This window comes from Nilaparvata lugens, chromosome 4, assembly GCF_014356525.2.
Source record: "Nilaparvata lugens isolate BPH chromosome 4, ASM1435652v1, whole genome shotgun sequence".
NCBI lineage: Eukaryota > Metazoa > Arthropoda > Insecta > Hemiptera > Delphacidae > Nilaparvata > Nilaparvata lugens.
The window spans coordinates 14,072,829-14,099,289 of NC_052507.1; the positions used below are offsets into that span (position 1 = coordinate 14,072,829).

Genomic DNA, 26,461 nt, shown 5'->3' on the forward strand with positions numbered 1-26,461 from the left:
TGGTGTTATTTGGCTTGAATACAAGCATGCGCAGTATAGGCTATAAGTGATTGAGCTAGTTCCATCACACCGTTCTAACTGAACGAAACGTTAATCCAATTTTGTCGGTGTCTCATATGTCACGATCGTGTCTCCACACTATTTTGAGAGGGCTATCCGGAGCCCTTTGCTTTCAATTGGCTTCCCCTGAGTAGCCTACCCTTCTACATGTGCAGTGTAGTTTTTTCTTTCCCAAGAGTGTGTGTAAAAGAATATATTTTTGTGGCAACTTCAAGTTCTTGGCCAACTCTCGACCTTCTATTAATAATTCGACCGACAAAGTTATCGCGACACTGACCGTGAATATATTAGCTCGATAAAATCTAGCGCGTTAACCTACTGTACTACGAAAACTGAGTTTTTCATTAGTGAGTGTACTGTCTTGTGCTTGTGAAGTGTTATATAAAAATTATTCAACTTTGATCTTTCCAACAGTGGTCATTGGGAGAAATTTGTGAATGTTCAACTAAAAGTGGTCGTTAGGGAATATTGCTTTAGAAAAATATCCGCATTTTATATAAATTCACGAAGTAAAGGGAATAGGCCTGTTGTTGATTACAATCTTGAATAGTAACATTTCTATTCGAATTTGACAGTATATTAACAAAATAACAATTAGAAATAGAAAGAAAAATAAAAATCTCAGTACACTTTATGAATTATTTCATCACAAATAATAATTAATTATTTTATTTGTGATTAAATAATTCATAAAGGGTACTGAGATTTCTATTTTTCTTCCTATTTCTATAAAAAGTAGCCCTATACAGAAAAGAGATAAAATAACAATTAGCCTGAGTGAACTATAGTTCATAACTTTACTCGAATGAAAAATAAAATAGAATCATCGATTTATTTTTACAGGGAAACTTAAGCTGCGTTTACACCAAAGCTATTAACAAAATGTTAATAACTAAATCCTTATAGATTCTATTAAATTGAACATAACTTATCATACACATGATGAACATATGTGTTAGTCAAGTTCCGTTCAATCTTATAGGATCTATATGGATTAAGTTATTAACATTTTGTTAATAACTTTGGTGTAAACGCACCTTTAATAGTTTTTTGATCGAAGTAAAATACGCTACTCTGTTTTCTTCCCTAAGATATCTTGAAAATGGGGAAAAATTTACTAACCAACTATTTCAATCAAATAAATTATACTGATAATGAGCTATACTATAATAACACATCAAATCTTTTCCTGTGGATGACGATTCGTGGTTTTTTCACTTAACTCTGACATATTAAAGAATTAAAATGTTTTGCAGTTATGAATACGTAGACTACGGAAAGTGACCAATGCCTGTGTAATAAAATTTTGCTGATAATTGAATAATCTAAATGGAATAATACATATACTTTTAACTATAAAATGTGTTTTTGTGTTTTTTAAGATACCTAGGTACTAAAAATAATAAATAGTGCAGACTCTTGTGGCTGCAGTTTATAACTGTAGCGACTTATCCAAGATATCAGAATCAGTGATTAATTATTACTTAGTGATTAATGTCAATTTGATACGTTCATTTATGCAACCCAATATTTTTAGGCCGTCAAAAATCCAACACGTTGTCTTATGGTAAACTCTGTACACAATAGGAATATTGTAGCTAATGAAGAATGATCTTCATCGAAACATTTTTTGGTGACATAATATTATTATGACTTCACAAATCGCAATAATATAAGTGACTATCTTGAATCCTTGTTTGAATTCAATTTCTTAGTCATGCAATTCATAGCACACAGTAGTAGATGCTTAGACTAAGAGATAGTAGTATAATTCCTTTTCACGTAGTTTATAGGTCCCATTGTCTCTAGAAATATACCGTACTGTATCATAAATTCTAGTATTCTGAGTAGGTCTCATTTCCTCTAGTAGTATCATAATAGTTCTTAGAAACAGAGTAGATCTGATTTCCTCCAGTAATATCATATTAAATCTTTGAAGCAGATATGAATACCATTTTGATTCCTAGGTTTTTCGAGCTTGATTGAGAAATTACACATGAATTATTTCATCTAATGACACATGAATAATTTCATCTCTGACGAGTCATCAGTTGACTGGCGGTGTTGAAAATACAAGTGATATACGATAGACAAGACATATCAGTTGATAAGTGTTGTGAAAAATACAAGTGACAAGACTCAATAATGGATAACACAGTCTCAGTAATTTTGCTTTGCTTAGTTAGCTTCCTGGCTCGAACTGATTGCGCCAAAATTCTCGCAGTGTTCCCCCACATTGCGAAAAGTCACCAGGATGTTTTCCAGCCGTTAGTTGAAGAGCTGGCTGCAAGGGGACACCAAGTCACCGTGGTCTCATTTTTCCCGCGCAAAGAACCACTCGCCAACTTCACTGATATTCCTATTGACGCCCACGATCTGCCTCCCGTGATGCACAACTCCTTGCCGATTAATCTTCTAGACAGCATCAACCCCATCAAAGACTTCTTCATAATCACAGACATCGGAATGCAGTGCTGTGAAAGTGTGCTAGCTTCGTCCAATGTGCAGAAACTGTTGAAATCCGATGAACAGTTCGATCTAATCATCACAGAGCTCTTCACCGTCGACTGTTTTCTAGGATTCGCGCATAGATTCAAATCTCCCAACATAGCTGTGAGCTCTTCAGTGCTGCTCCCTAGCAACAGCGATCGATTTGCCAATTCGGACAATCCAGCCATTGTACCAAACCTCTTCCTCTCCCTGAGCGACAAGATGACATACAAAGAGAGATTCTTCAACACGTTTGCCACACTCTTCATGAAAACTGTACGCAGGTGAGTCAGTTAAAGCAAACGTATCTAAAACAATAAAAATGATGGTGGATTCGACAAATCTAATAAAAAATTGATTGTTGATCCTTCTCATCTCAAATGATGGATTATTCATCCATCTCAAAAATTGATTGATGATCAATTATAATCTCAAATAATATACTGAAGATTCACCAAGAGAATGTATCTTTTCATAATTCAGTGATCAACTTTCATGATATTAAGATTGAATATTCTTGTAGTCGGTCATCTCTACATCTATAAAAGGCTAAGCCCCGACAGACTGAAATCACACCACAGCCCAAACTACTGAGCCTAAAAACTTGAAATTTTGCATAATTGTTTATGGTAGCCTCAAAACATCCACTAAGAGAGGATTTTCAGAAATTTTCCCCCCTGAGGGAGCTGAGGGAGCAACAATTTTCCCCCCCAAAAATGTTGTACTTTTTCAACCGCTCATTCCACAGAAAAGTCATGAGGAACAATTTTGCATGTAGATTCTTAATTAACCAAGGATGGTTATAGGCCTATTTTCAATTCTTCAAAATTTCATTACGTCAAGTTTTCAGTTTGTCAAGTTTTAAAATAAATCCTTGCGGAGCACGGGTTTCTGCTAGTTATTTCTAAATAGCCTCATATGGGAAATACAAAGTGTGCCATAGAAGTTTACTTATTTGAAAAAATCCTGTACGTTGAATTGGTCGTGTAGAGGGGTAGGAGGGGGTGCATCTGGAGGGGGAAGTTCTCAAATTTATCCTCCCTCAAGTAAATAAGGCTATCATGCTCTGGTCTAGAAAGCAGCGGGCCTTCGCAGTTGAAAGCTTCTTTTCTAATGGTCTTCCGCGCTCAATTTGAAATTCCTCCCCACAGACTCGTTCCTGGCCATAATTCGATTTTGTCGTGGATTAACTCATTTCAGGAGTGTGGAGGTGTCGCTGAACTCAGAAATAGACTTCAATGAACCATCAGAGCTCCAGAAAATATTGAAAGAGTGAGGCAGTCAGTTGTGCGTTCTCCAAGGCTTTCGGCTCACAAACACGTATCTGCTATGGCAATTTCTGACTCCACTGTTCGACGAATTTTCCATGACGACCTTCAACTTCATCCCTATAAATTGGCTGTTGTTCAAGAATTGACTGAACGCGATTTTGTTGCCCGTAAAAATGCATGTGATATGCTGATTGACAACCTGCCTGAAGACGCGGCCTTTTTTTTAGTGACAAGGCTCATTTCCACATGCGATTCGTCAATGCGATTTTTTATGGGGTTATTTGAAATCTCTGGTTTATGTCGATCTTTACATTACTTTACTTTTCTTGTTCGTCACAATTAATGAACTACATTAAGGGAGCAACGATCCCGCAGTATATGACACGTCAAAGTTTAATCTAATATCTACCATCCTTCATATTTCAACACAACAGATCCCACATAACATACATCAATCAAACATTATTCAACAAGGGAGTCTGCTAATCTGTACGGACACAATACAATAAGGAATTCCCTGAGTGTTTTTTTTAACTCCTTCAAGCCATCAATTTCTCTTATATGAGATGGGATTGAATTAAATATTTTCATTCCCATATAAAACGGGCCTCTCTCCAGCAGGCTAAGTCTGTGATGTGGGTAAACAAAACCTCTAAATCTTGTATCATGGTGATGACTCACCTGGTTCTCCTCATACATTCGTCTATTTTTAAAAAACGAAGATTGCTAAATCTAATATATAAATAGCAGGAGCCGTCAGCAATCTCTTTTCTTTAAAATAAGGTCTGCAAGAACGCATTGAGTAGGGGTAAAGTGAGACTTCTGTCTCAAAGCTGGCTCAAACCTGGCTCCAAATCTGATTCTTGGTTCTAACCTTGCCCAATCCAATGTAATCCGATCTAACCTAACCTAGCCATACCCCTAATCTCACAATAAACCTCAATGAAGATTTCCCACTTTTTTTGGAGAAAAAAAACTAGATCCAGCTTTTTTTTATTTCTTGAATAACTAGGAAACCGTTAATTTTACAAAAAATCTACAAGAGTAACTTTTTCCAGTAAATCTAATAACGAATCCATTGACACCCCATTTGTCAAGATTGAACAAAAAATAAGGATCTCATGGAAAACTAGATCCAGTTTTTTTATTCTTGAATAACTAAGAAACCGTTGATTTTACAAAAAATCTACAAGAGTACTTTTTCCAGTAAATCTAATAACAAATCCATTGACACCCCATTTGTCAAGATTGAACAAAAAATAAGGATCTCATAGATCCAGTTTTTTTATTTCTCGAATAACTAAGAAACCGTTGATTTTACAAAAAATCTACAAGAGTAATTTTTTCCAGTAAATCTAATAACGAATCCATTGACACCCCATTTGTCAAGATTGAACAGAAAATAAGGATCTCATGGGAAAACTAGATCCAATAACTAAGAACCAAGAATAACTTTTTCCATTTGTCAAGATTGAACAGAAAAAGTAGATCTAATTTCTTAAATAACTAAGAATAATTTTTTTCAGTAAATCCATTATTTGTCAAGGGATCCTAACTCTGAAACAAGCATTTTTATGTTGAGACCTTTCTTAAACCTCAGCACTAGAACCCCCCCCCTTGTGGGGGGGGGGGTTGGGGGGCTTGACCCTCTGCCTTTAACCTGAACTACTTGAAAACTCACCTCAGGTTGTATTGAGAAGGAAAAATATTATAATAAAAATGTATAAGAAACAAGTCAAGTCAGATATATTACTTGTTGATCAGAGTGTACATCTTGATGAGAGTATTACCAAATATGAGTATATCACTCACACACCATATATTCAACAGACATTTAATTACAATGATGAAATTCGAATTAGTTTAAAACAAGAAGATATTTATACACTTCCAAGTAGAAGTTTTCTCATAATTGAAGGCGAAATCAAAGTGAAAGATAAGAATGATGTTGAAACCAAGGACTTTTCACTTATCAATAATGGAGTTGCATACCTATTTGATGAAATCAGATATGAATTGGGAGGGGTTGAAGTTGATCGCACACGTAATGTAGGATTGACAACAACCATGAAAAACTATCTACGTCAATCAAAACTCAATGAAAAAATTATGGAGAATGCAGGATGGAAGTTGACTGGATGGAAAAGTTTAGATAAATTCTGCTTCTGCATTCCTTTGGATATGTGGTTAGGTGTAATGGAAGACTATAGAAAAGTTCTATTAAATGTTCGTCAGGAAATTGTTCTATTAAGATCATCATCAGACTTAAATTGTATTGAATCAGAAACAGCAAAATCGGTGAAAATTGATATTACAAAACTACAATGGAAAGTACCCTATATACATGCTTCTGACACTGTTCGTCTTGATCTGCTGAGTTTAACACATAGTGATATACCAATTACCATTCCATTCAGATCATGGGAATTGCATGAATTTCCACAATTACCTGAAACTACTAATCTTCAATGGACAGTTAAGACAACTTCGAACATATTGAAACCTAGATTCATTATTCTTGGATTACAAAAGAATAGGAAAATGTTATAACTGCTAACAGGTCACATTTCGATTTCTGTAATCTGAACAATGTTAATCTCTATTTAAATGCTCAATCATTCCCCTATGAAAATATTGTTGGTAATAAACATTTATTGTATCACATGTTCTCTGAATTCCAAAATGAATACTATCCTTATAACAGCAGTACATCAATTGAGTATAAAACATTTGATGAATATGCACCATTGGTTGTTATAGACTGTAGTAAGCAAAATGAACTATTGAAATCTGGTGCAATAGACATAAAGTTGACATTGGAAACAACAAATAATTTCTCAGAAAAAACCAGTGCCTACTGTTTAATCCTCTATGATAATGAGTTGAATATACACCACTGAGTGGAACAGTAAAAAAGTATTATAAATCTTCTATAAAATAACAAAGAACTAGACAATATTCAAATCAAAAGTATTATCTACAAATGTATCAATATTTTACCTTCAGTATCATCCCATTAATTTATAGAATTGTTCTTGTCTCAACCATTTTCTTCAAATTTAATTTTAAAGCATTTTATATTATTATTTGATTTATCAGCTTCTTTCAAAGCAAAATACTGACTGTATATCTATATGAGCTTAGATTTTTCATTAAAGTTGAATAATGTTCTTGGTCTGGGTAACCAAACCTATATTTTTTCTGGGTGTACTCACCTACATCTACAATTTTTTTCTGGGTGTACTCACCTAAACCTAAGATTTTTCACCTATATTTATTACATTTTTTTCATACCATTCTTTAAAAGAGATTCCAGAAGAAAGTGAGAATTGTTGGATTAAGTTTGGATCAGTCATATACTTCCATTCTTTTTCATTATTGAGATTGATGTTTGGTATGAAAGTTGCAGCTAATGGTATACATTGTAAAAAATGGAAAAAATCTGAATCAAATTTTTGATATCAACATTAATATCTCTATTATTATCTTATCATACAAATATCGACCAAATTTATCAACACTCATGATCTATTTTTATAATAAATGTTTAATACAACCTGAGGTGAGTTTTCAAGTAGTTCAGGTTAAAGGCAGAGGGTCAAGCCCCCCCAACCCCCCCTTGTGGGGGGGGGTTAGTGCTGAGGTTTAAGAAAGGTCTCAACATAAAAATGCTTGTTGCTCAGTTTCAGAGTTAGGATCCCTTGACAAATAATGGATTTACTGAAAAAAATTATTCTTGGTTATTCAAGAAATTGGATCTAGTTTTCCCTTATTTGTTCAATCTTGACAAATGGATTGTCATTAGATTACTGGAAAAAGTTACTCTTGTAGATTTTTTGTAAAATTAACGGTTTCTTAGTTATTGGATCTAGTTTTCCCTTATTTTCTGTTCAATCTTGACAAATGGATTCGTTATTAGATTTACTGGAAAAAGTTACTCTTGTAGATTTTTTGTAAAATTAACGGTTTCTTAGTTATTCAAGAAATAAAAAAAACTGGATCTAGTTTTCCCATGAGATCCTTATTTTCTTTTCAATCTTGACAAATGGGATGTCAATGGATTCGTTATTAGATTTACTGGAAAAAGTTACTCTTGTAGATTTTTTGTAAAATTAACGGTTTCTTAGTTATTCAAGAAATAAAAAAAGCTGGATCTAGTTTTTTTTTTCCAAAAAAGTGGGAAATCTTCATTTGAGGTTTATTGTGAGATTAGGGGTATGGCTAGGTTAGGTTAGATCAGATTACATTGGATTGGGCAAGGTTAGAACCAAGAATCAGATTTGGGACAGATTTGGGGGCAGCTTTTCTCCAGCTTTTCTCCAGAACTCTCACTTTACCCCTACTGCATTGTATTAATCTTATAAATTATCCTAATGGCTTTCTTCTGCAGTATGAATATTCCATTATTCTCTATATTTTTCCCCAAAAAATTACTCCATATCTCATAACTGATAGAAAATAAGCATCGGTAAAATATGGTCGATAATGATCGACCACGGACCATAGCACACCTCAAGAACAACATTCGCGACTCTATTGCCAACATACTGATTGATATACTGTAACGAAATTTCAAAAATCGACCTCATCAGTGTATGCGCAATGGGGGTCGCCATTGGTCTGATCTCATTTTCAAGACTGCATGGAAAAAATTGAGATATTGAATTCTCATATAAAAAAAGATTAAAACAATATCTGAAGTACTTTTATTTTTATTGACCTTTCAAATAAGTAAGTTTCTCTGGCGCACCTTGTACAATTTTCCAAAACAATTCTGCTCCCCAGCTTCCATAGAGAGCAATATGGATTCCACTTCAGCTGACCACTTCATGCGTCAGCTTCAAAAGGATAGCAAGCCTCAATTTACCTAGAATCATTCTAGGTATTCTAGGTACCTTTGCTAGCCTATTTCAATCAGGTGCTGATTTTATAATGTGAATCCAACTAGGCCTAAAGATTCAGAAGGTCAATAATTTCCAATTACTGGAAAATTAGACCAATGAAACTTCTGAGAAGGTTAGCAAGCACAACTTGTACTCTTTGTACTTGAATGAACTCTTGGAAGAGGAAATAGGAAACGGATAAGTATTAAACTTAAAATCCATCATCAAGGATACGTACCTACGTTAATGCATTTTAAGAGTATTGTAATGTAACTAGTATACCAATCGTAATCAGTTTCATGATAATTGATAAACCTTACCGACTTTGAAACCATTAAATAAATGGAACACAATCATTAAGCACGTTCATTTTCCATAGTTCATTAATTTTATGTCGTTTTCAAGCAGGCAAATGACTGACTTAACTTTTGAAGATCGAATTGATGCATAGTTTTCTGAAATTGAAATGTCTGGAATGAACTTTAATATAATAGGCCTACAAGTACTACTTATGTATTTCTGCTGTATTCATGCTTGGGCCAAATAATGATCTCCCATATTATAACGATCAATGATTTATCATTTGGTTGATTTTCATCAAACCTACCATTATTATGATGAATTATAGAACAGAAAAAACTGTTACTCCCGTATCATAAAATCTCCCTATAGATTTTATTGTGGAGACAACTCAAAAAATTACGGCTAAAAGGGATACTGTTTCAATAAAGTAGGCCACTATGCATCGATAAAAACCTCTTCAAAGCGTTATTAATTTACATCAAGGAAGAAACCAATGGTGGATTCTGGCATAGAGAAACAATAGTGTAAGTTGTTTATGCTGTTGTTACTCTATGATTCTGGTTTATTGTATTATCATTCTTTCAGTCTCCCTGTACATGTGTATTTCCTTTTATTTTCTCTTTTCTGTGTAGGGCTACTTGTAATATAAATGTAAATACAAATCTCAGTACACTTTTTTAATTATTTTTCTGTGATAAAATAATTCAAGAAATTCAGGATATATTTAAGATTGTTGATGAATAATTTTATCGGTTTGTAGTTATAGGCTACAGTAATTTTTGGAACCGAACTGTTACCTATAACTCTAATGACACATAAAAATGCAATTGTAGAGTGTGAGTAGGCTAATCTATTTTGTAGATAATTCGACGGTGATTCATTTGTCAGACTTGACAATTATTATATGATACCTTATAAACAATACCTTAGCTATTATCGTCATCTCGTTATCAATACTTCAATACTGGTAAGCGCATTTTAAAAAAATACTGAATAAACGAAGTAAAACTGAACTTCAATAAACGAGAACTTCAGTAAACAAATGGAACTTCGATCAGTAAACGAAGTAAAAAAGAGTACGGTACGGTAATAATAATTTATATTTTGAATTTTTATTTCAATTTGGAAGAGTTTATTTCAATAATAAAGCTATACTACAGGTACCGTACTTATAAAGAGGGTCAATGATACTCTCTAAATCGTATTGTAGGATTCTTTTTTCAATATTTTATACATCAATCAACAGAAACAGTATTCGATGTAAAAGGACTGTATAAGGATGTATAAGGACTGTTTAAAAAAACGATAATTTAAAGTAATCATGTCAGGAGTAATCGTAGTTTAATGATATGATGGTCAAATAGAGAGTTTGGTCTGTTTGGAATAGGAGCAATAAACTCAACTTGATACACTTGAGCGACACAACTAGATTCTCACTTTGAAATCTTATCTTAAACCAACAATAACCTTGTTTTGCCTGAAACTTCACGATTGAGCTACATTTTAAATAGATATGATAGATGAGAAAATACTTGATACTGTCACTGGTAGTTTTAGTGTTACATAAGAATATATAACATACTTAATTGGTACCAACGACCAAACCAGGTTTTAGCATTTCAAATAATCAAATCTGAGAATAATCTTAATTATCAGCTAGTTAAGGAATCTCGGTACTTGACAAGTTGACTGACGAAAATGGAGGTGAATCCTATAAGAAAAAATGTAATTACAAATTTGAAATTGGGTCATGAAGTTTCGCGATTATTCAATTTGCAGTTTGAAATCGGAATTTATGAAATCATTTCAACAAAACCACTTTCACTATTGAAGTGAGGTCAATTATCCTAGAATCTTGTACAATTACTAGATATGCATAAACAACTTATTAAGAATTAGATTAGTATATCATGAATATAACTGCAGGTAGGCTACACAGTACACAACTATTCTTGTTATATTTTTCGAGGTTTTAAAAACTCTAATTAATAACATATATACCAATTGAATTTTATTGACTATACAATTATTAAACTATAATAATTCAGGTGATATTCGTAGTTGCAAAAGTCGTAATAAACATTGAGAGTACCTTATTTTAGTTCGATCATTGCATCCTGATGTTATTAACAATTAGAAAGTGGAGTACTTTTGAGTGAAAAATAACACACTCGTTTTTTTTAAAGTGTGTACAGATTTATGTACTACGAACACTCGCATTTCGCTTTTCATCCCAGCTGACGCCACGCTTATTATATCGGTATTTTACACTTTCTATGCAATAACAGATACAGTATAACAAGCATCAGCATCACCTGAAGAAAAGTGAGATGCGCGTGTTCATGGCTCACAAGTCTGTACGCAGCTTAGTCTGACAGCATGTTTTGTGCTGGTGTTGTACATTTTCAATTCCAAACTGAAACTATAGTTATTATGAGGTTGAGGAGCCTCAATTTATTCTTTTGAACTTGAAGTACTTCGCTTTCAACTTGTTTTAGGGCAGTTTGCACAGTGCCCGTTTGAACGGAATCTCAGCTTAAACTGGATTGAATTTATGTTTAGTTTCGTTTGCTATAGTGTGAATTATTTGGAGATTAAACCACCAACTGATTCAATTCAGTTTAAGCTTTGACTGTGGGAAGGCACTCAGAGCCGTTTGCCGAGTCAAATTTCAAAGTGAATTTAATCAGCTGGTTGCTTAGATTCAAAATGATGTGGTCCATAGCGAACGAAACTTATTGATATGGATTCAATCCAGTTCAAAATGAAATTCAGTTTAGAGTGTTACTGTGCGAACGGCACTTACTGGGATGGATAATAATCAACAGCTAAATTTATTAATTTTACAGTGAAATCTTCATGAAGCTTCTTGGATAATTTTTTGATGAAAGTGTGAGTGTTTGACTATCGGGAACTTGTAAAAATTTATGTGAAAATGAAGTGGGGAAAAGTACTGATTGCTTTTTCGATTACAATTATTCTTGCTCAAGACTCATTTTCGGCTCGAATTCTAGCCATTTTCCCACACAACGGAAAAAGTCATTACGATGTGTTCGAGCCGTTGATGAACGCGCTATCAAAGCGTGGCCATGAGGTGCACATCATAAGTTTCTTCCCCAAAGACGATCCTCACAAAAACTACACGGATGTGATCATTGAGAGGTCTGGCCCGCTATTCTATAATTCAGTGCCAATCCACGAATTCAACGGCGTGGCTTCGTTCGACGACTTCTTCTACATTCACGAAGTGGGCCTGATCAGCTGTGAAGCTCTGTATGATTCGAAGAATGTTGCACGTCTTGTGGAGCGTGGATTGAAGTTTGATCTGGTGGTGACGGAGCTCTTCAACACCGATTGTTTTCTGGGGCTGGTGCACCACCTGGGTGCACCCTTCATCTCTGTCAGTTCCAGCGCTCTGCTTCCGACCGGTGGTCTCCGATTCGCCCACTCTCACCATCCTGCCTTCGTCCCCAATGTCTTCTCGACCTACAGCGACAAAATGAGCTACTTCGAGCGATTTTACAACACATTCTCTACGGTGGCTATGCAGTTGATGCGCAAGTGAGTTCAAACTATCTTTCCTCTAAAGCCAGTTACACACGTACAAATCAATTTTTTGCCGACGTTATGAATCCTACTAGATTAAACGGAACTTGACAAACATCATCTGTTCAATCTAATAGAATTTATAAGGACGGCAAAAAAGTACGTCCAAAAATCGATGTGTGTGTAACTAGCCTAAGGGTGTGTGCTCCCAGAGAGCGTTCAGTCGTTCTAGTGATCTTGAGGTCCAATTGCTAAGCGACGACTTTAGACGCTTTCAAGTCTGTAGTCTATTACTTTTACTGTAAATTATTATATAACATTTTAATATAATATAATATTTTACTGTATATTAGACTATATTGATGTAGATTTTAATTATTATGTCAACATTAGTAGACTGCAATATACTGTATACAGTTGTATAGTTGGACAACAGCTGTTAATACAGCGGCTAGAGTCGTCGCTTAGGAATTGGACATTCAGAAGGGTGCATAATACAGATACCTATGGAGTGATCCGTGGTCTAGTGGATAGAGTGCCTGCGTAGCAGCATAGAGATCCCGGGTTCAAACCCTCTCAATACCAAAAGTTTTTTAACCAGATCACTCCCGTGTTATCGGATGGGCACGTTAAACTGTCGGTCCCGGCTGAAGTATGACAGTCGTAAGGCCCATTGACGGCTTAAATTATATATTCAGGCGGTGGGACCTTCCCGCAAGGGACTCCCCACCAACAAAAGCCATACGAATTTATTTATTTACAGATATCTATATCTATTTCCTCCTGAGACCGGTCTGACCGCTAACCGATCTCTGTGTGCACATATCCTCATACTGTGTAGCACATTAGAACCTCGTTCTAACAATATTCCTCGTTTTATTTTGGATATCTTCAAACATACTCATTGTACATAATAAATAATGTGAAATAAAATTAATAATGTGAGCATGATCTCAACATGTGGCATGGGCACACAATTTAACAACAGTTGAACCTTCCAGGCTGTAGAAAGGCTTCGGAGTTTCAATATTTGATCAGTCATATCTACGATAGTAACTTAACACTGGAAAAGAACGATACGTGGTTATATTATTATAACAAAATTTCTCTTTATTGTATAATATAGTTTAGTGAACTAGATTTGATGAGATGATCAAACGTCCATGCCATCGATGGTGTAGAACCCATGAACCAGGCGATGTTTGAAATGAACCAGGCTGACCCATGACCATGAACAATGACCATGAACCAGACTGAAGTTCTTTGACGCTCCTTACCACTAAACCAACCCGGTCGGCTATATTGTTTTAATAAAATAGAAGGTTATTTCCGGGTTCACCAAGCTAGGCCCACCATTTCAAGAAAATCAACTGAAATGATCAATCAGAAACAGCACAGTAGAAGTGAGAAATGAAATACATGTTTAAAGTCTCAAATATCGATAAAAAGCTACTGTAGCTCTATAAAAAGTGTTATCATGTTCAGAAACTAGTTTAATTACCGAGTATTAGCTTTCATTAATCCAGTTCGTTACTGACCTTGACATAGAGAATCGATTCATCGACATTGACCTTCCCAACAAAATAGACATTGACGAGTATTGTATCGACTTTTGCAATAAGCACGGTAATAAAATCCGATAATCTATTGTTTCAACCAAAGCTACGTAATTTAGATGTAAAGCAGGCAATTAGAAGAGTAATTCAATTACGGTTCTTGAAAAGAAAGAGGAATCGAGCTTTCTTGGTGGTATACCATTCTTGTTATTCTAAAAGAGTAAAATCCATGAAAGAGTGTGTTTTCTACAGAAAAAGTTCCTTGGTCATACTACAAGAATGGAGAATACTATAATGAGAGAAGAAGTGAAAGGTTATCAGACAGAGAGTGAGCCTACTCATATCACCAAGGGGAAGGTCAGAACAAAAACTTAAGTTAGGCTACAAAATAATAGAAATCAAACAGTAGTCAAGAGTGTGTAAGAAAATGTCAATAACTTTTTCGTCATGTTGAATCTTGGACACTGTACCACTGTACTGAGATACATTATACAAAGTGCAAATATCATAACCAAATTTGACAAGCAGAAAATACCTCCTAATATGAGAGTTGTGAATGAATGATAGGATTAAAAATCGATCTCGTAGCTATCCAAAATAAATCCACAGTTATATAGCATCATTTTCAAAAGCAAATGATGAGATTGGAAAGCGAATAAATATTATTATTGTGATCATTTCAGAAAAATTATACTTATCCAACTTAGGCCCGGTCGCACAACAGCCGGTTAAATTTTAACCGTGATTAATTCCACGAGAACCAATCAGAGAAGCCGTTTTTTTCAAAACTTTCAGAAGGCGAAAAACGCCTCCTCTGATTGGTTCTCGTGAAATTAATCACGGTTAAAATTTAACCGGATGTTGTGCAACCGGCACTTAGAATTAGGCTTATCACAGTTAGCAAGGTCTAATACACTTTTTTTTATTAATTTTGAAAATATAGGCCTAAAAAATCACATTGATAAAGTAGAGGAGATGGATAAGTCGGAGTGGATCTATTTAGCAGGTAACGCATGCTCGCAAGAGTCCAATTAAAAACTTGACAAACTGAAAACTTAACCCACTGAAATCTTGACGAATTTGGAATACGCCTATAATCATCCTTGGTAAATTAAGAATCAATATGCAAAATTTCAAGTTAATCAGTCCAGTACCGTATTTCATACGTGATGATGCGTCATTCGTGAATTTCCTATTCCGTACGTGTATAAGCCAATTCATCCCTTTATTATATTTTAGCTCGCAATATTCATATCCACCTATTGGTTTGAATGATTGATTGTGATTTATTTCAAACACCAACAATATAAAGTCGTCTGAGAAATAGCTTTCATTTATCTCATTCAACTCATGGTCGAGCAGTCATAGAAAGTTTTTCATCTTGAAACAATAGTTCATCCCAAGTTGTAAATAGCAGGCTTTTCTCAAGTTGCTGGCCTTGAATATTCCATAGACGTTATTAGACCAACACGACATGGCCTAAAAGACAAACCGGGAGAGCGCACTCACTCTCATTCAGACTAATTTCAATTGGCTTTCAGTGCAGCTATGCTTCTTTTGTACCGAGATAATCTCTTATCACCTTGAAAGTCAATCTCAACAGATAATAATCCTTCTAAGCCACACCACTCACTTCTTTTTGATGAACCACTTTCGCCTCAATTTCAGAAAGTCTATCAGTTACGGTACCATACCTATGCTAGCAGCCTTCCTCTATTACAGCTGAAACATTTTCCTCCACCTATCAATTTATGTTACGCATGAGCTCACGGATGTTTCCTATCCGTTTACATATTTTCAAATATAAAGACACTTTTTTTGTTGACAAATTCACTTTATCAAACTAACTTAATTGCAGGGGTTGAATGACTGCAGTTTTGTGTTGAAACCAACCCTCAACACATCTTCAGCTGTACTGATAATAAATTGACTTTCTCAATCTGATTGAGAATAATATCATAGAGAAACAATAGCCTAAGTAGATATCCCATGGTATAGGGAATTTATGTCGCAACTTTTACTGTTATCACAAGCCGATTTCTGTCGATTATTGTCAAGTGTTGGGGTGAGAGTGTATGAACGGTACAATTTGAGAGACTACCAGCGCCACACAGCTGATGCATGGTAAAGAACTATGTGAACTATCGGCTTGGGATAACAGTAAAAGTTGCGACATAAACGCCCTACACCATGGGATATCGTTTCTCCATGATAATATCGAGAATATCAATACGTATTGAATATTGTGAAGTTCTCCAAAATTTCAGTATGTATTCAACATACTTTCAAACTTGACTCAATAAAACGTGACTGATAGTTTGTTCAAACTGTGTGACTCAGCAATAAGAGCTCACAGTGCTGTACCCTAATCACCCATAAAATAATTATTACTGAATTTTGCTGTCAATTCAACTACAATATTGGAACTCAACGTTATTGGTTGCATTCAAAGAGAAACTGCTACTCTAAAAAAGGAATATATTTGTTTTCATCGAGATGACCAATAAGCTATGGTATTCCTCAAAATGATAAGGCTGCTGCAAAAATACGTCTCTGGCTCCATCAGTAATTTATAAGCAGCATTATAAATTATATTTCCATACCGGTACCTCGAATCTTCGAATGTTCCTTGTTTGGGAAATTATTTGTTTATTGTTTGAATGGTCCATTTACCTATCTATTCGTATATGGTGAATAAGGTAGAAGTAAATTCGTATGGTTTTTTCTTGATGTGAAATCCCTCACACCTGGCCTGAATATATTATGTATTTAAGCCATCAATGGGCCTTACGTCTCACTTCAACCGGGACTTTATCATATGGGTAAATAAAAAGACGTCTCCAAATCCTTGAAAATGATCTCATAAGTCTGAGATTTAGCACAAGGTGAAACATGAAATCTATGTATTGAAATAATATCTGAATATTGGTTTCAACTGGTTTCTTGCACTTACAATATTATTGAATTTCCTGTTCTGATTGTTGCAGATACTATTACGATGTAGCCGCTGAGAGAATAGCAAGGAAGTATTTTGGAAGCGCTATGCCACCTCTCGATGAAATTGCTAAGAATACTAGCTTGGTTCTAGTGAACACCCATCCCAGTTTGAATAGACCCCGTCCTCAGGTTCCAGCTGTTATCGATGTGGGAGGAATGCACATCAAAGATGCCAAAAAACTGCCATCGGTAATTTATTTCATATCATATTTGCAAGAGTATACAATTTTCTAGCAGAAGCAGTACCCTGATTAAGTAGCAAGATAAAGTAGGAACACAAGGATGCATCCTTGTAGAAACCAATCTGAAAACAAGATGACAAGGTTAACTGATGTTGGGATTGTTAAGATTACAATAATTCTCAATAAATTTTCAAGGAATAGCTGAGAAATTCAATGGAGCCTCATTTCAAAAATGCTGTTTTGTCTCCTTTAAATCCTGATTTGCGGGAAAAACATTTATTTTTCATAATGCAATTCTCTTCAATATTATTATACAGAGTAATTCAAAATACTGGTCAACAATAATGTATCCCGTTTCTCCTTTGAAGTTGAAAAATTGAGTTTCCTAGCATACTTTGCTCAATATCTCAATAGTCATCAGATTTAAAAACTTTTATAACTGGAGATCCATTGTTTTTCTCAATTTCTCAGCTAATTCTACATAGGATTTGATCACTCAAGTCACATTATAAGGCCGCCACAAAATGTATTAAAAAATTGAAAATATGAAGAGAAATGTGAAATCTTCCGCTATCATTATCTTATTTATTTATTTATTTATAATTTTTACAAAGTAGCACTGATTGGGAGAGAAAAACTAAGGGTACTCCTTGTACTATTTCTCTCCCAAATTCAGATAACATTAGATATCTTTGTATCTTGCTAAGAAAGCATTTTAGAACCAATGTTTACTTGAATTTTTTCTATTTAACGTATAAAATAGAATTATAGTACCTTTTAAAATTAATAAAATAATAAAACAAGAATACATGCCTCTAAACGGCCCTTGTCAGGGCCACCCCTTGTGACAATCTCAATCAATATTGAGGGCTTATCTCGTATTAAGGAAGACATACTTAGTAATATTTGTAAGACACGTCGATGTGATGTGCTGTGCCTACAAGAGACACATAGAACTGATGCTCAAAGCAGACCCAATATACATGGCATGGAACTGGTTTCAGAGATCCCTCACAGGCAATACGGTAGCTGTATTTTTGTCAGAAATGACTTGAAAGTGATATCCTCATACGCAACAAATAATAATAACATTGAAATAATCACATTGGAACTATCTAACTGCACAGTCACATCAGTGTATAAACCTCCAGGAGTCGACTTTGACTTCAGCAGCACCCAAAATTTCAACAACAAGGAGTGTAAAATTGTAGTGGGAGACTTCAATAGCCATAGTGAGAAATGGGGTTACCCAGTAACAAACGCAGATGGCGAGAGAGTGGAACACTGGGCAATGAATAACGGCCTTTCTCTTCTATTTGACCCTAAACAAAGCACATCCTTCAATAGCAAAAGGTGGAGGTCGGGAACTAACCCAGACAATATTTTCGTTACAGAGAAATTCAGAGCTTCATGTGATAAGAATATCTTAGATGCTATTCCAAACACCCAACACAGACCTCTTATCCTGGAGGTGGTCCCATCAATCAGGGTGAGAAAGGTTCCCTTGAAACGAAGATTCAACTTCAAAAAAGCAAACTGGAACTCTTTCACAGCCCAGATGGAAAAAGGCATAGCAAATATCCAACCACATCCAGCAGAATATGGGAGTTTCTTGAATCTACTAAAAACTACATCTTATAGCAGCATACCCCGTGGTTGTAGACAAAACTATATTCCAGGATTCTCTGATGATCTTCAGCAACTGTACAATAATTATATGGACTCCTTCAATACTAACCCTTTCTCAGACAACACTCACAAACTAGGAGAAGAGCTAAACTCAAGGATTGCAGACTGCAGAAGGCAAACTTGGTGCAAGACGCTTGAGGGAGTGGACATGAAGAGGAATAGCTACAAAGCTTGGCAACTCATTAGGAAGCTGAACTGTGAGAGTCAACCAAAAAGCCTCCATACAAATGTTTCTCCTAAGCAAGTGGCTCACGTGTTGATTGAGAATGGTAAACCTGTGAATAGAATCAGGCAGAAGAAAATCATAAGATGTCATAATAGAGAAACCAACATCTTCCAGGTCCCACTGAGAGTAGATGAAATTGAATCTGCATTAAGATTACTGATGCCTCGCAAGTCTCCAGGCATAGATGAGGTGTTTAATGAGCAACTCCTCCACCTTGGCCCTGCAGCAAAGATGTGGATCACAGACTTATTCAATAACGTCATAGTCCAAGAGCGCATACCTGCAATTTGGAAGAAATCAAAAGTCATTGCAGTTTGCAAACCTGGAAAGGACCCTGAGTGCCCAAAATCCTATCGACCAATCTCACTTCTGTCCAATTTGTATAAACTTTTCGAGAGAGTTATCCTCAATAGAATATCTTCTCTTATAGAGAGCAAATTAATCCCTCAACAAGCTGGTTTCCGCCCAGGAAAATCATGTACAGGCCAAGTACTAAACCTGACTAAATACATTGAGGATGGTTTCCAGGAGAAGAAGGTTAGTGGCATGGTTCTGGTTGATCTGTCAGCAGCGTACGACACAATTAATCATAGACAACTCCTTCACAAACTATATAATGTGACATACGATTACAGTTTGATAAAGGTTATCCGCTTGATGCTCACTGATAGACGTTTCCAAGTCCATATAAAGAACAATTGTAGCAAGTGGTACAAACAAAAGAATGGACTACCACAAGGAAGTGTCCTGGCTCCTGCCCTTTTCAATGTTTTTGTGAATGACCAACCTATTGGAGACAGCACAAAACATTTCATTTATGCTGATGACCTGGCAGTAGCAGCCAAAGGAAACACCTTTAAAGAAGTCGAAGACAAGCTGAATAGTTTCATTCCAGAGTTAGTCAAATACTACAAAGCAAATCTCCTGAAGGTGAACACAACAAAGACTGTAGTAAGTGCTTTCCACCTCAGAAACAAAGAAGCCCAAAGGGAGCTTAAAATCTTTTGGTCTGGCCAGCAGCTGACACATGTGGCAAACCCAACTTATCTTGGTGTTCAATTGGACAGAAGCCTGACATTCAAAGCTCACTGTGAAAAAACGAAAAAGAAGGTCAACTCCAGAAATGCACTCTTACGCAAGCTGGTTGGGTCTGCCTGGGGTGCTGATGCTCACACCCTGCGAACAACAGCCTTAGCCCTGTGTTTCTCCACTGGTGAATATGCTTGTCCTGTGTGGGGTCGCTCAGCCCATGCTAAGAAGGTAGACGTGGCTCTCAACGAAAGCTGCCGGATTGTGACTGGCTGCCTAAAACCAACTAAAACTCACTACCTCTACCAACTGAGTGGGATAGCCCCTCCATCAATCCGGAGAGAGATAGCAGGTAGGGCCGAGCGAACTCGTCAAGCTAATGATGAAAGGCATCCAATGTTTGGCCATACCCCTGCAATTCACCGTTTGAAGTCCCGTCGCAGCTTTCTAACAGAGACACAGGAGCTGGGCTCCTCAGCACCACAAGAAAGAATTCGACTCTGGCATGAGGGTGCAGATGCCACTGACTCAGTGCTGAGGGAGCAACTGCCAGCAGGAGCAGAGCTACCGTACAGTAAATGGAAAACTCTGAACCGCCTTAGAGCAGAGTGTGCTTGCACTAAAGAAAACCGCACTACTTGGAGGCAGATTGATGATCCTTATTGTGACTGTGGAGACATCCAGTCAGATGACCACCTCCTAAAGTGCCGTCTTGCACCAGCATGCAATCGACAAGACCTCTTTAATTTTAATGACGAAGCTGCTATAACAGTGGATTACTATTCTAATTTAGGCATATAATACAAGTATAATCACCTGACACGAACGAACGAAGTATATTATAGCGTGTGTAGTCCTACTCTGTACAGTAGGCTATATTATGATATTGTTGTCTCCTTATTTGTGTTGACAAATAAGAAAATGTTAGCATGTAATGTAATTTTATTGGAAAGTGAATCAGTAGAACTGGAAACACTGGAAAAAACACGTCATTTTATTAATAAATATTTCACTTTCAGGATTTGGAGAGCTTCATGAACAGTTCAACGAATGGAGTGATAGTTTTCTCGATGGGATCGGTCCTACTTACTCATACATTCCCGGACGACAAAAGGAAAATGATAATGGAGGTTTTCTCAGAGCTTCCTCAGAATGTTGTCTGCAAGTGGGAGAGTGATTCTCTGCCAAACAAACCCGACAATGTCAAGATTTTGAAATGGCTACCACAAAGAGATATTCTAGGTGAGTTCCATCAATAATCTTACATTCATTCTTATAAATACATTTTATATGACATTTGAGTACCGGTATATACTTAGATAAAACTCAGATGAGACAAGATAAATATTTGAAAATCTGAGCGTTGAATTGAAAATGATCTGTAAGTGGTTTTTTGGTATTGGTCTGTATGTGTGTGTGTGTGTGTGTGTGTGTGTGTGTGTGTGTGTGTGTGTGTGTGTGTGTGTGTGTGTGTGTGTGTATGTGTGTGTACACGATATCTCATCTCCCAATTAACGGAATGACTTGAAATTCGAAACTTAAGGTCCTTACAATATAAGGATCCGACACGAACAATTTCGATCGAATGCAATTCAAGATGGCTGCTAAAATGACGAAAATGTTGTCAAAAACAGGGTTTTTCGCGATTTTCTCGAAAACGGCTCCAACGATTTTGATCAAATTCATACCTGTAATAGTCATTGATAAGCTCTATCAACTGCCACAAGTCCCATATCTGTAAAAATTCCAGGAGCTCCGCCCCATCTATGGGAAGTTTGATTTTAGATTTCCAATTATCAGGCTTTAGGTACAATTTAAACAAGAAATTCCAATTGGAAAAGATTGAGCATGAAAATCTCTACAATCAATGTCCAGTAACATTTTCACATAAAATTCAAAATAAGCTTGAAATCCGAGAAAATGTTATTATTTCAATTACAAACTGTTGGCAACAGTTTGATTCTATTAAATCATTCACTATGAAGAGATAGCAAACTTCGTGTGTCTCCAGCGTTATTGTCCTGTCACCAGCTGGCTTGGATCTTTGAATAGCAGACTTGAGATGCGCGGGAACACTAGCGTCAGGTGATAAATTTTCATAACGGCAAGGAAAGTTGTGTGAGTGCGCCACACCAGATTTTAATTAGTAACATACCTAAATCACTAAGCCGAGTCACTGATAAAATATACATAGGCTACTATAATCACTGATCTGAGACACTGATAATCATTAATCTAAATCACTAAACTTGATAGCAATTGCAAATACATTAACTTTTTTAATAGAGCTACTACATTTATAATTGAAATGAAATGAAAATCATTGAGTACCTAGGTATCATCATAGAGAAACAATAGCGTAAACACTTACGTTATTGTTTCTCTATGGTGTCATATTCACTCTATTCACAACATGTTTCGACTCATTAGAGCCAGCATTCTCAAGTCCAAATAATCACTTGAAAATGGCTCCAATGATTCAAAATATGTTGTCGATACTATATAATATAAACTATACTCTCCGACAATATATTTTTGTCCTTACTACGAAATTTGTCTCAATTCCACAATATATATTGCAAGATTTTATTTGTTTTAAATAAAATTCACAAGAGTGCATAAGATTCATGGTCCATTATTCATATTCTCCAGTAAACGTGTATAGTAGCACACTCTTTAAGAACTAATATATACACTGTATACTCAAATGAATACAATTTTTGTTCAACTTTGACAGAAGGTAGTGCTTTTTTCCTCACAAAAATAGTTTTAATTTAATAACTTGATTTGTTTGGCAGCGCACCCGAACGTGGTTGCCTTTGTGACCCACGGCGGATTGTTAGGTCTGAGTGAGGCGGCATTCGAAGCAGTGCCCATCATTGGAATTCCGATGTACGGTGACCAAGGCACCAATGTTCGTGCCTTCGAGGCATCAGGAGCTGGACTCTTCCTGTCCTACTCTACAATCAACAAGCAATCTTTCAAACAGGCATTGCAAGCTGTCGTCAACGACAAAAGGTACAGTTTATTGAGAACCTTCTCAATAATTCATGTATCTATTAATAGAGTCACAAATCTTAATATTAATTAATAGATGATTGGGAGAGAATTTTACAGGCCTGAGCCCAAAACTGTAGCAAATAGAAGAAGTTTTGGCAATAGCCTGTTTTTTCTTTTCTGGCTATTGTATAGTTTGTTCTATCCAATAAATAAATAAATAGGCTATAATATATCAATAGAAAAGGAACTAGGTACTGTATGTTGAATGTTATGTGCTACCATATTGAGGTATTGCAAGCTGTGATATCAACGATAAAAGGTACGATTTATAAATAAATCCTTACCGGTACCTCTGAATCTTAGAAGTACTCAATATGGTCAATGAAACCTATTCATCAGAACCATCACTATATAATATACAATGGATAATTTCAATGGTTAACTGCAATTATTTTGAACATTAATTATTATTTAATGAGTAGATTACTTCATATGAGTATCTGAGCTATTTTTTTTAAATTAATGTACAGTCAACAATAAATCTCTTTTTTAGTGTAGTTGAGAAATTGATATTGTGGTAATTATTCATATTAAATAAAAAGACTAAGAAATTGTGTTTTTATTTGATAATTAAAATAAATATCATATCAGATATACGGTACCAGGATGACTTGAACTACAGCTATCAACGATAGAAGGTGCGGTGAGAAAAGAGACGTGGCAACTATGCTATCCTATCATTTCCACTGACTTAGTGAGTCTCAGAAGAGAGATTATTTAAAATTTATACTTGTCAATATCGATAAAGGCCTATGTATAATATCGCTCATAAAGCTTATTTTCCAAAGTGTGTTTCTGATAATACACTTTTAAACTAAATTTTATCAAAGTTTAATCAATATATTGTTTATATTAATCTATACAATATTCCACAAATGAAATAACATGGTATGCCTAGCAAAGCTACAGTGATATGTTTGAAAAGTCACCCTGAATAATAAAATATAGATCAATAATAAATGAATTGATGAATCACATGAATGGGGAATACTTTGAAAAACCTCATCAACTTTATAAGGGCAGAAAGAATATTTTAAAGTAGGCTATTTTTGAATTGACCAAGAGTGGCGCTCTCCTGGATCCTCTGTGGCAACGCATTGAAATTTTCTATGTCGTAATTTTTATATGTAGTGCTGTGTGAATTATTTCTTCATCAGAGTGATTATATACTTGGTAGATTATTACGTCTAAGGCTCAACTCACACCTACGCGACTCAGGTCGAGAAGAGACTCGACTCTAGTCGAGAGCATGTGTTTTCAAATGGTGACGTCGCGGAGACTATCGACTGGTCTGAGTGTCACCATTTTGCAAACACATGCTCTCGACTAGAGTCGAGTCTCTTCTCGACCTGAGTCGCGTAAGTGTGAGTTGAGCCTATAACGTGCATTTATGATGATAACATGGATGTCTAAAACGTGTATTCATGATAATAACATCAGAATCGCAGTAAATTTGAGGTACGTTTTTCAGGTACAAAGAAAATGCTCAAAGGATGTCGAACGCATACAGGGAGAGAATCCTGCCACCTCTGGACACAGCTGTTTATTGGACTGAGTACGTTCTCAAGTTTGGAGGCGCCAAGCACCTCCAAGTGGCATCGGTGCATATGCCTTGGTACCAGTACTTACTTCTCGATGTCCTGTTAGGGGCAGCAGTCGTCATCTTCCTCATTCTCTACATTGTTTATAGGGTTGCAAGACGGATAACAACATTCATCCTACCCTATTTGACTATAATCACAGTGCACAAGAAAGGTGATTGATGTAAGACATTATAATGTTGCATTTTTTATTGTAACTTGCCACACAACTAAGTTACACAACTGAGTAATAATATTTGTATTACAGTATCAGATGTGAACTTTACCCCATGTTGATCTAATCCTCTGTTCGAAAAAAATGTGATTAGGCTACCGGTATTTTAGGAAACATTCTGAGTCAATATATAATATTGTATTTGTAATAATAATGTATTATTTGTAATAAAAGTCAGTGAATTTGTATTTTTTCCGAACCTTACGTTTCATTTATTTTGATTTAGATATATTTATTTTTGATTTATGGTAGGACACTATACTAAGATTATGTGTGCTATTTGTGGAAGCTATGAAATTAACTAAGCAGAAAAATCAGATCAAATCAAAAAAAAAAAAATATTTCCCAAAAGAATTAGAAAAGTCACATAATACACAATAGGATTGATATGTTAGGAAACCCCCTACAAGACCATTCGTCTGTGTGTAGGGGGGAGTTCAGATAAGATGGTCTAGATAATTTAAAATAATAACAGTATAAAAATAAGTGAATGAGTAAAAATCAGATATGAACTACGTGTTTCCTGATTGATTATAATCAATCTACAAATAAAGGAATTACTATATACTACTAAAATATTACAAATTCTTTTTCATGAATAATGTGGTTTTTGCAAATCGAAGTCAACCAAATTGTGGTACCGGTTGATTTCCTCAGCAACTTCTGTATTGATAAGATTGAGTCTGAAGAGGCGGTAATCACATGTTTTGACGACCTCTCCAAGGTTTTTACTGTTATAAATCTAGAGCTGTTGATGATTGAACTTAGACTAGCTTCTTAACTTCGTATATGATAAACAGGTATCAAGATCAAGTCACATAGATTAAACCTGAGATAGGCCTATATATAGAATAAAATTTACACAGAGTAAGAACCCAAGTTAATCATTTCAGGGGTGGCCCAAGGTTCTATTCTGGTCCTTTGTTATTCTTGATCAATCTGGTTGATATTACAAGTTCAGTTCAAATTGAAAACCTCTATATTTTTGCAGATGATACGACTTTAGTGACAAAGAACTGAGACTTGAGAAAAATAGAAATTCAATCTCTCATCAAAATGAAATAAATAACATTCTTTGCCAATATTCTGTTTATAATAATTTATTTTAAATACATCTAAGACAAATTAAAAAACTTTTATTCACAAACTTATCAGAATAGGAGGATAAGACAAAACCCAAATTGTTAAATTGGTAGGATTGGTAGCCAAAAACTCATTGGATTTCTTGGGGTTCATACTTACTTCATACTTCTCTCATGACCAGATAACTGGATTGACTGTGTAAGAAAGTAGACCTGAGTTGGTCCTTGTCGTAGAGTTGACAATAATATACACTTATTTACGTTTGTAAACT

At 35.5% G+C, this 26,461-nt stretch overlaps 1 protein-coding gene across 6 annotated transcripts; it reads left to right on the forward strand.

Moving 5' to 3' along the window:
- Positions 1–25,306, forward strand: LOC111048752 (UDP-glycosyltransferase UGT5). Of its 6 annotated transcripts, none has more exons than XM_039426713.1 (6): positions 1–407; positions 11,857–12,568; positions 17,097–17,295; positions 21,252–21,474; positions 23,031–23,250; positions 24,764–25,302. In XM_039426713.1, the coding sequence occupies exons 2-6, from the start codon at positions 11,943–11,945 to the stop codon at positions 25,053–25,055; spliced, it is 1,560 nt and encodes a 519-aa protein (XP_039282647.1). In that variant the 5' UTR covers positions 1–407; positions 11,857–11,942; the 3' UTR covers positions 25,056–25,302. The 6 variants fall into 6 exon arrangements, with proteins under 6 accessions (XP_039282647.1, XP_039282646.1, XP_022190398.2 ...); XM_039426712.1 differs by having other exon boundaries at positions 76–569; XM_022334706.2 differs by lacking the exon at positions 11,857–12,568 and adding an exon at positions 2,028–2,834 and having other exon boundaries at positions 81–476; positions 24,764–25,306.
- The last annotated feature ends 1,155 nt before the right edge of the window (positions 25,307–26,461 follow it).

Excerpts from the sequence above, each read along its gene's own strand:
- LOC111048752 (XM_022334706.2), top strand. The coding sequence starts at position 2,206 with ATGGATAACACAGTCTCAGTAATTTTGCTTTGCTTAGTTAGCTTCCTG. Across the intron at positions 2,835-17,096 it reads TTCATGAAAACTGTACGCAG|ATACTATTACGATGTAGCCG; the intron begins GTGAGTCAGTTA and ends TGATTGTTGCAG. Across the intron at positions 23,251-24,763 it reads GCTGTCGTCAACGACAAAAG|GTACAAAGAAAATGCTCAAA; the intron begins GTACAGTTTATT and ends TACGTTTTTCAG.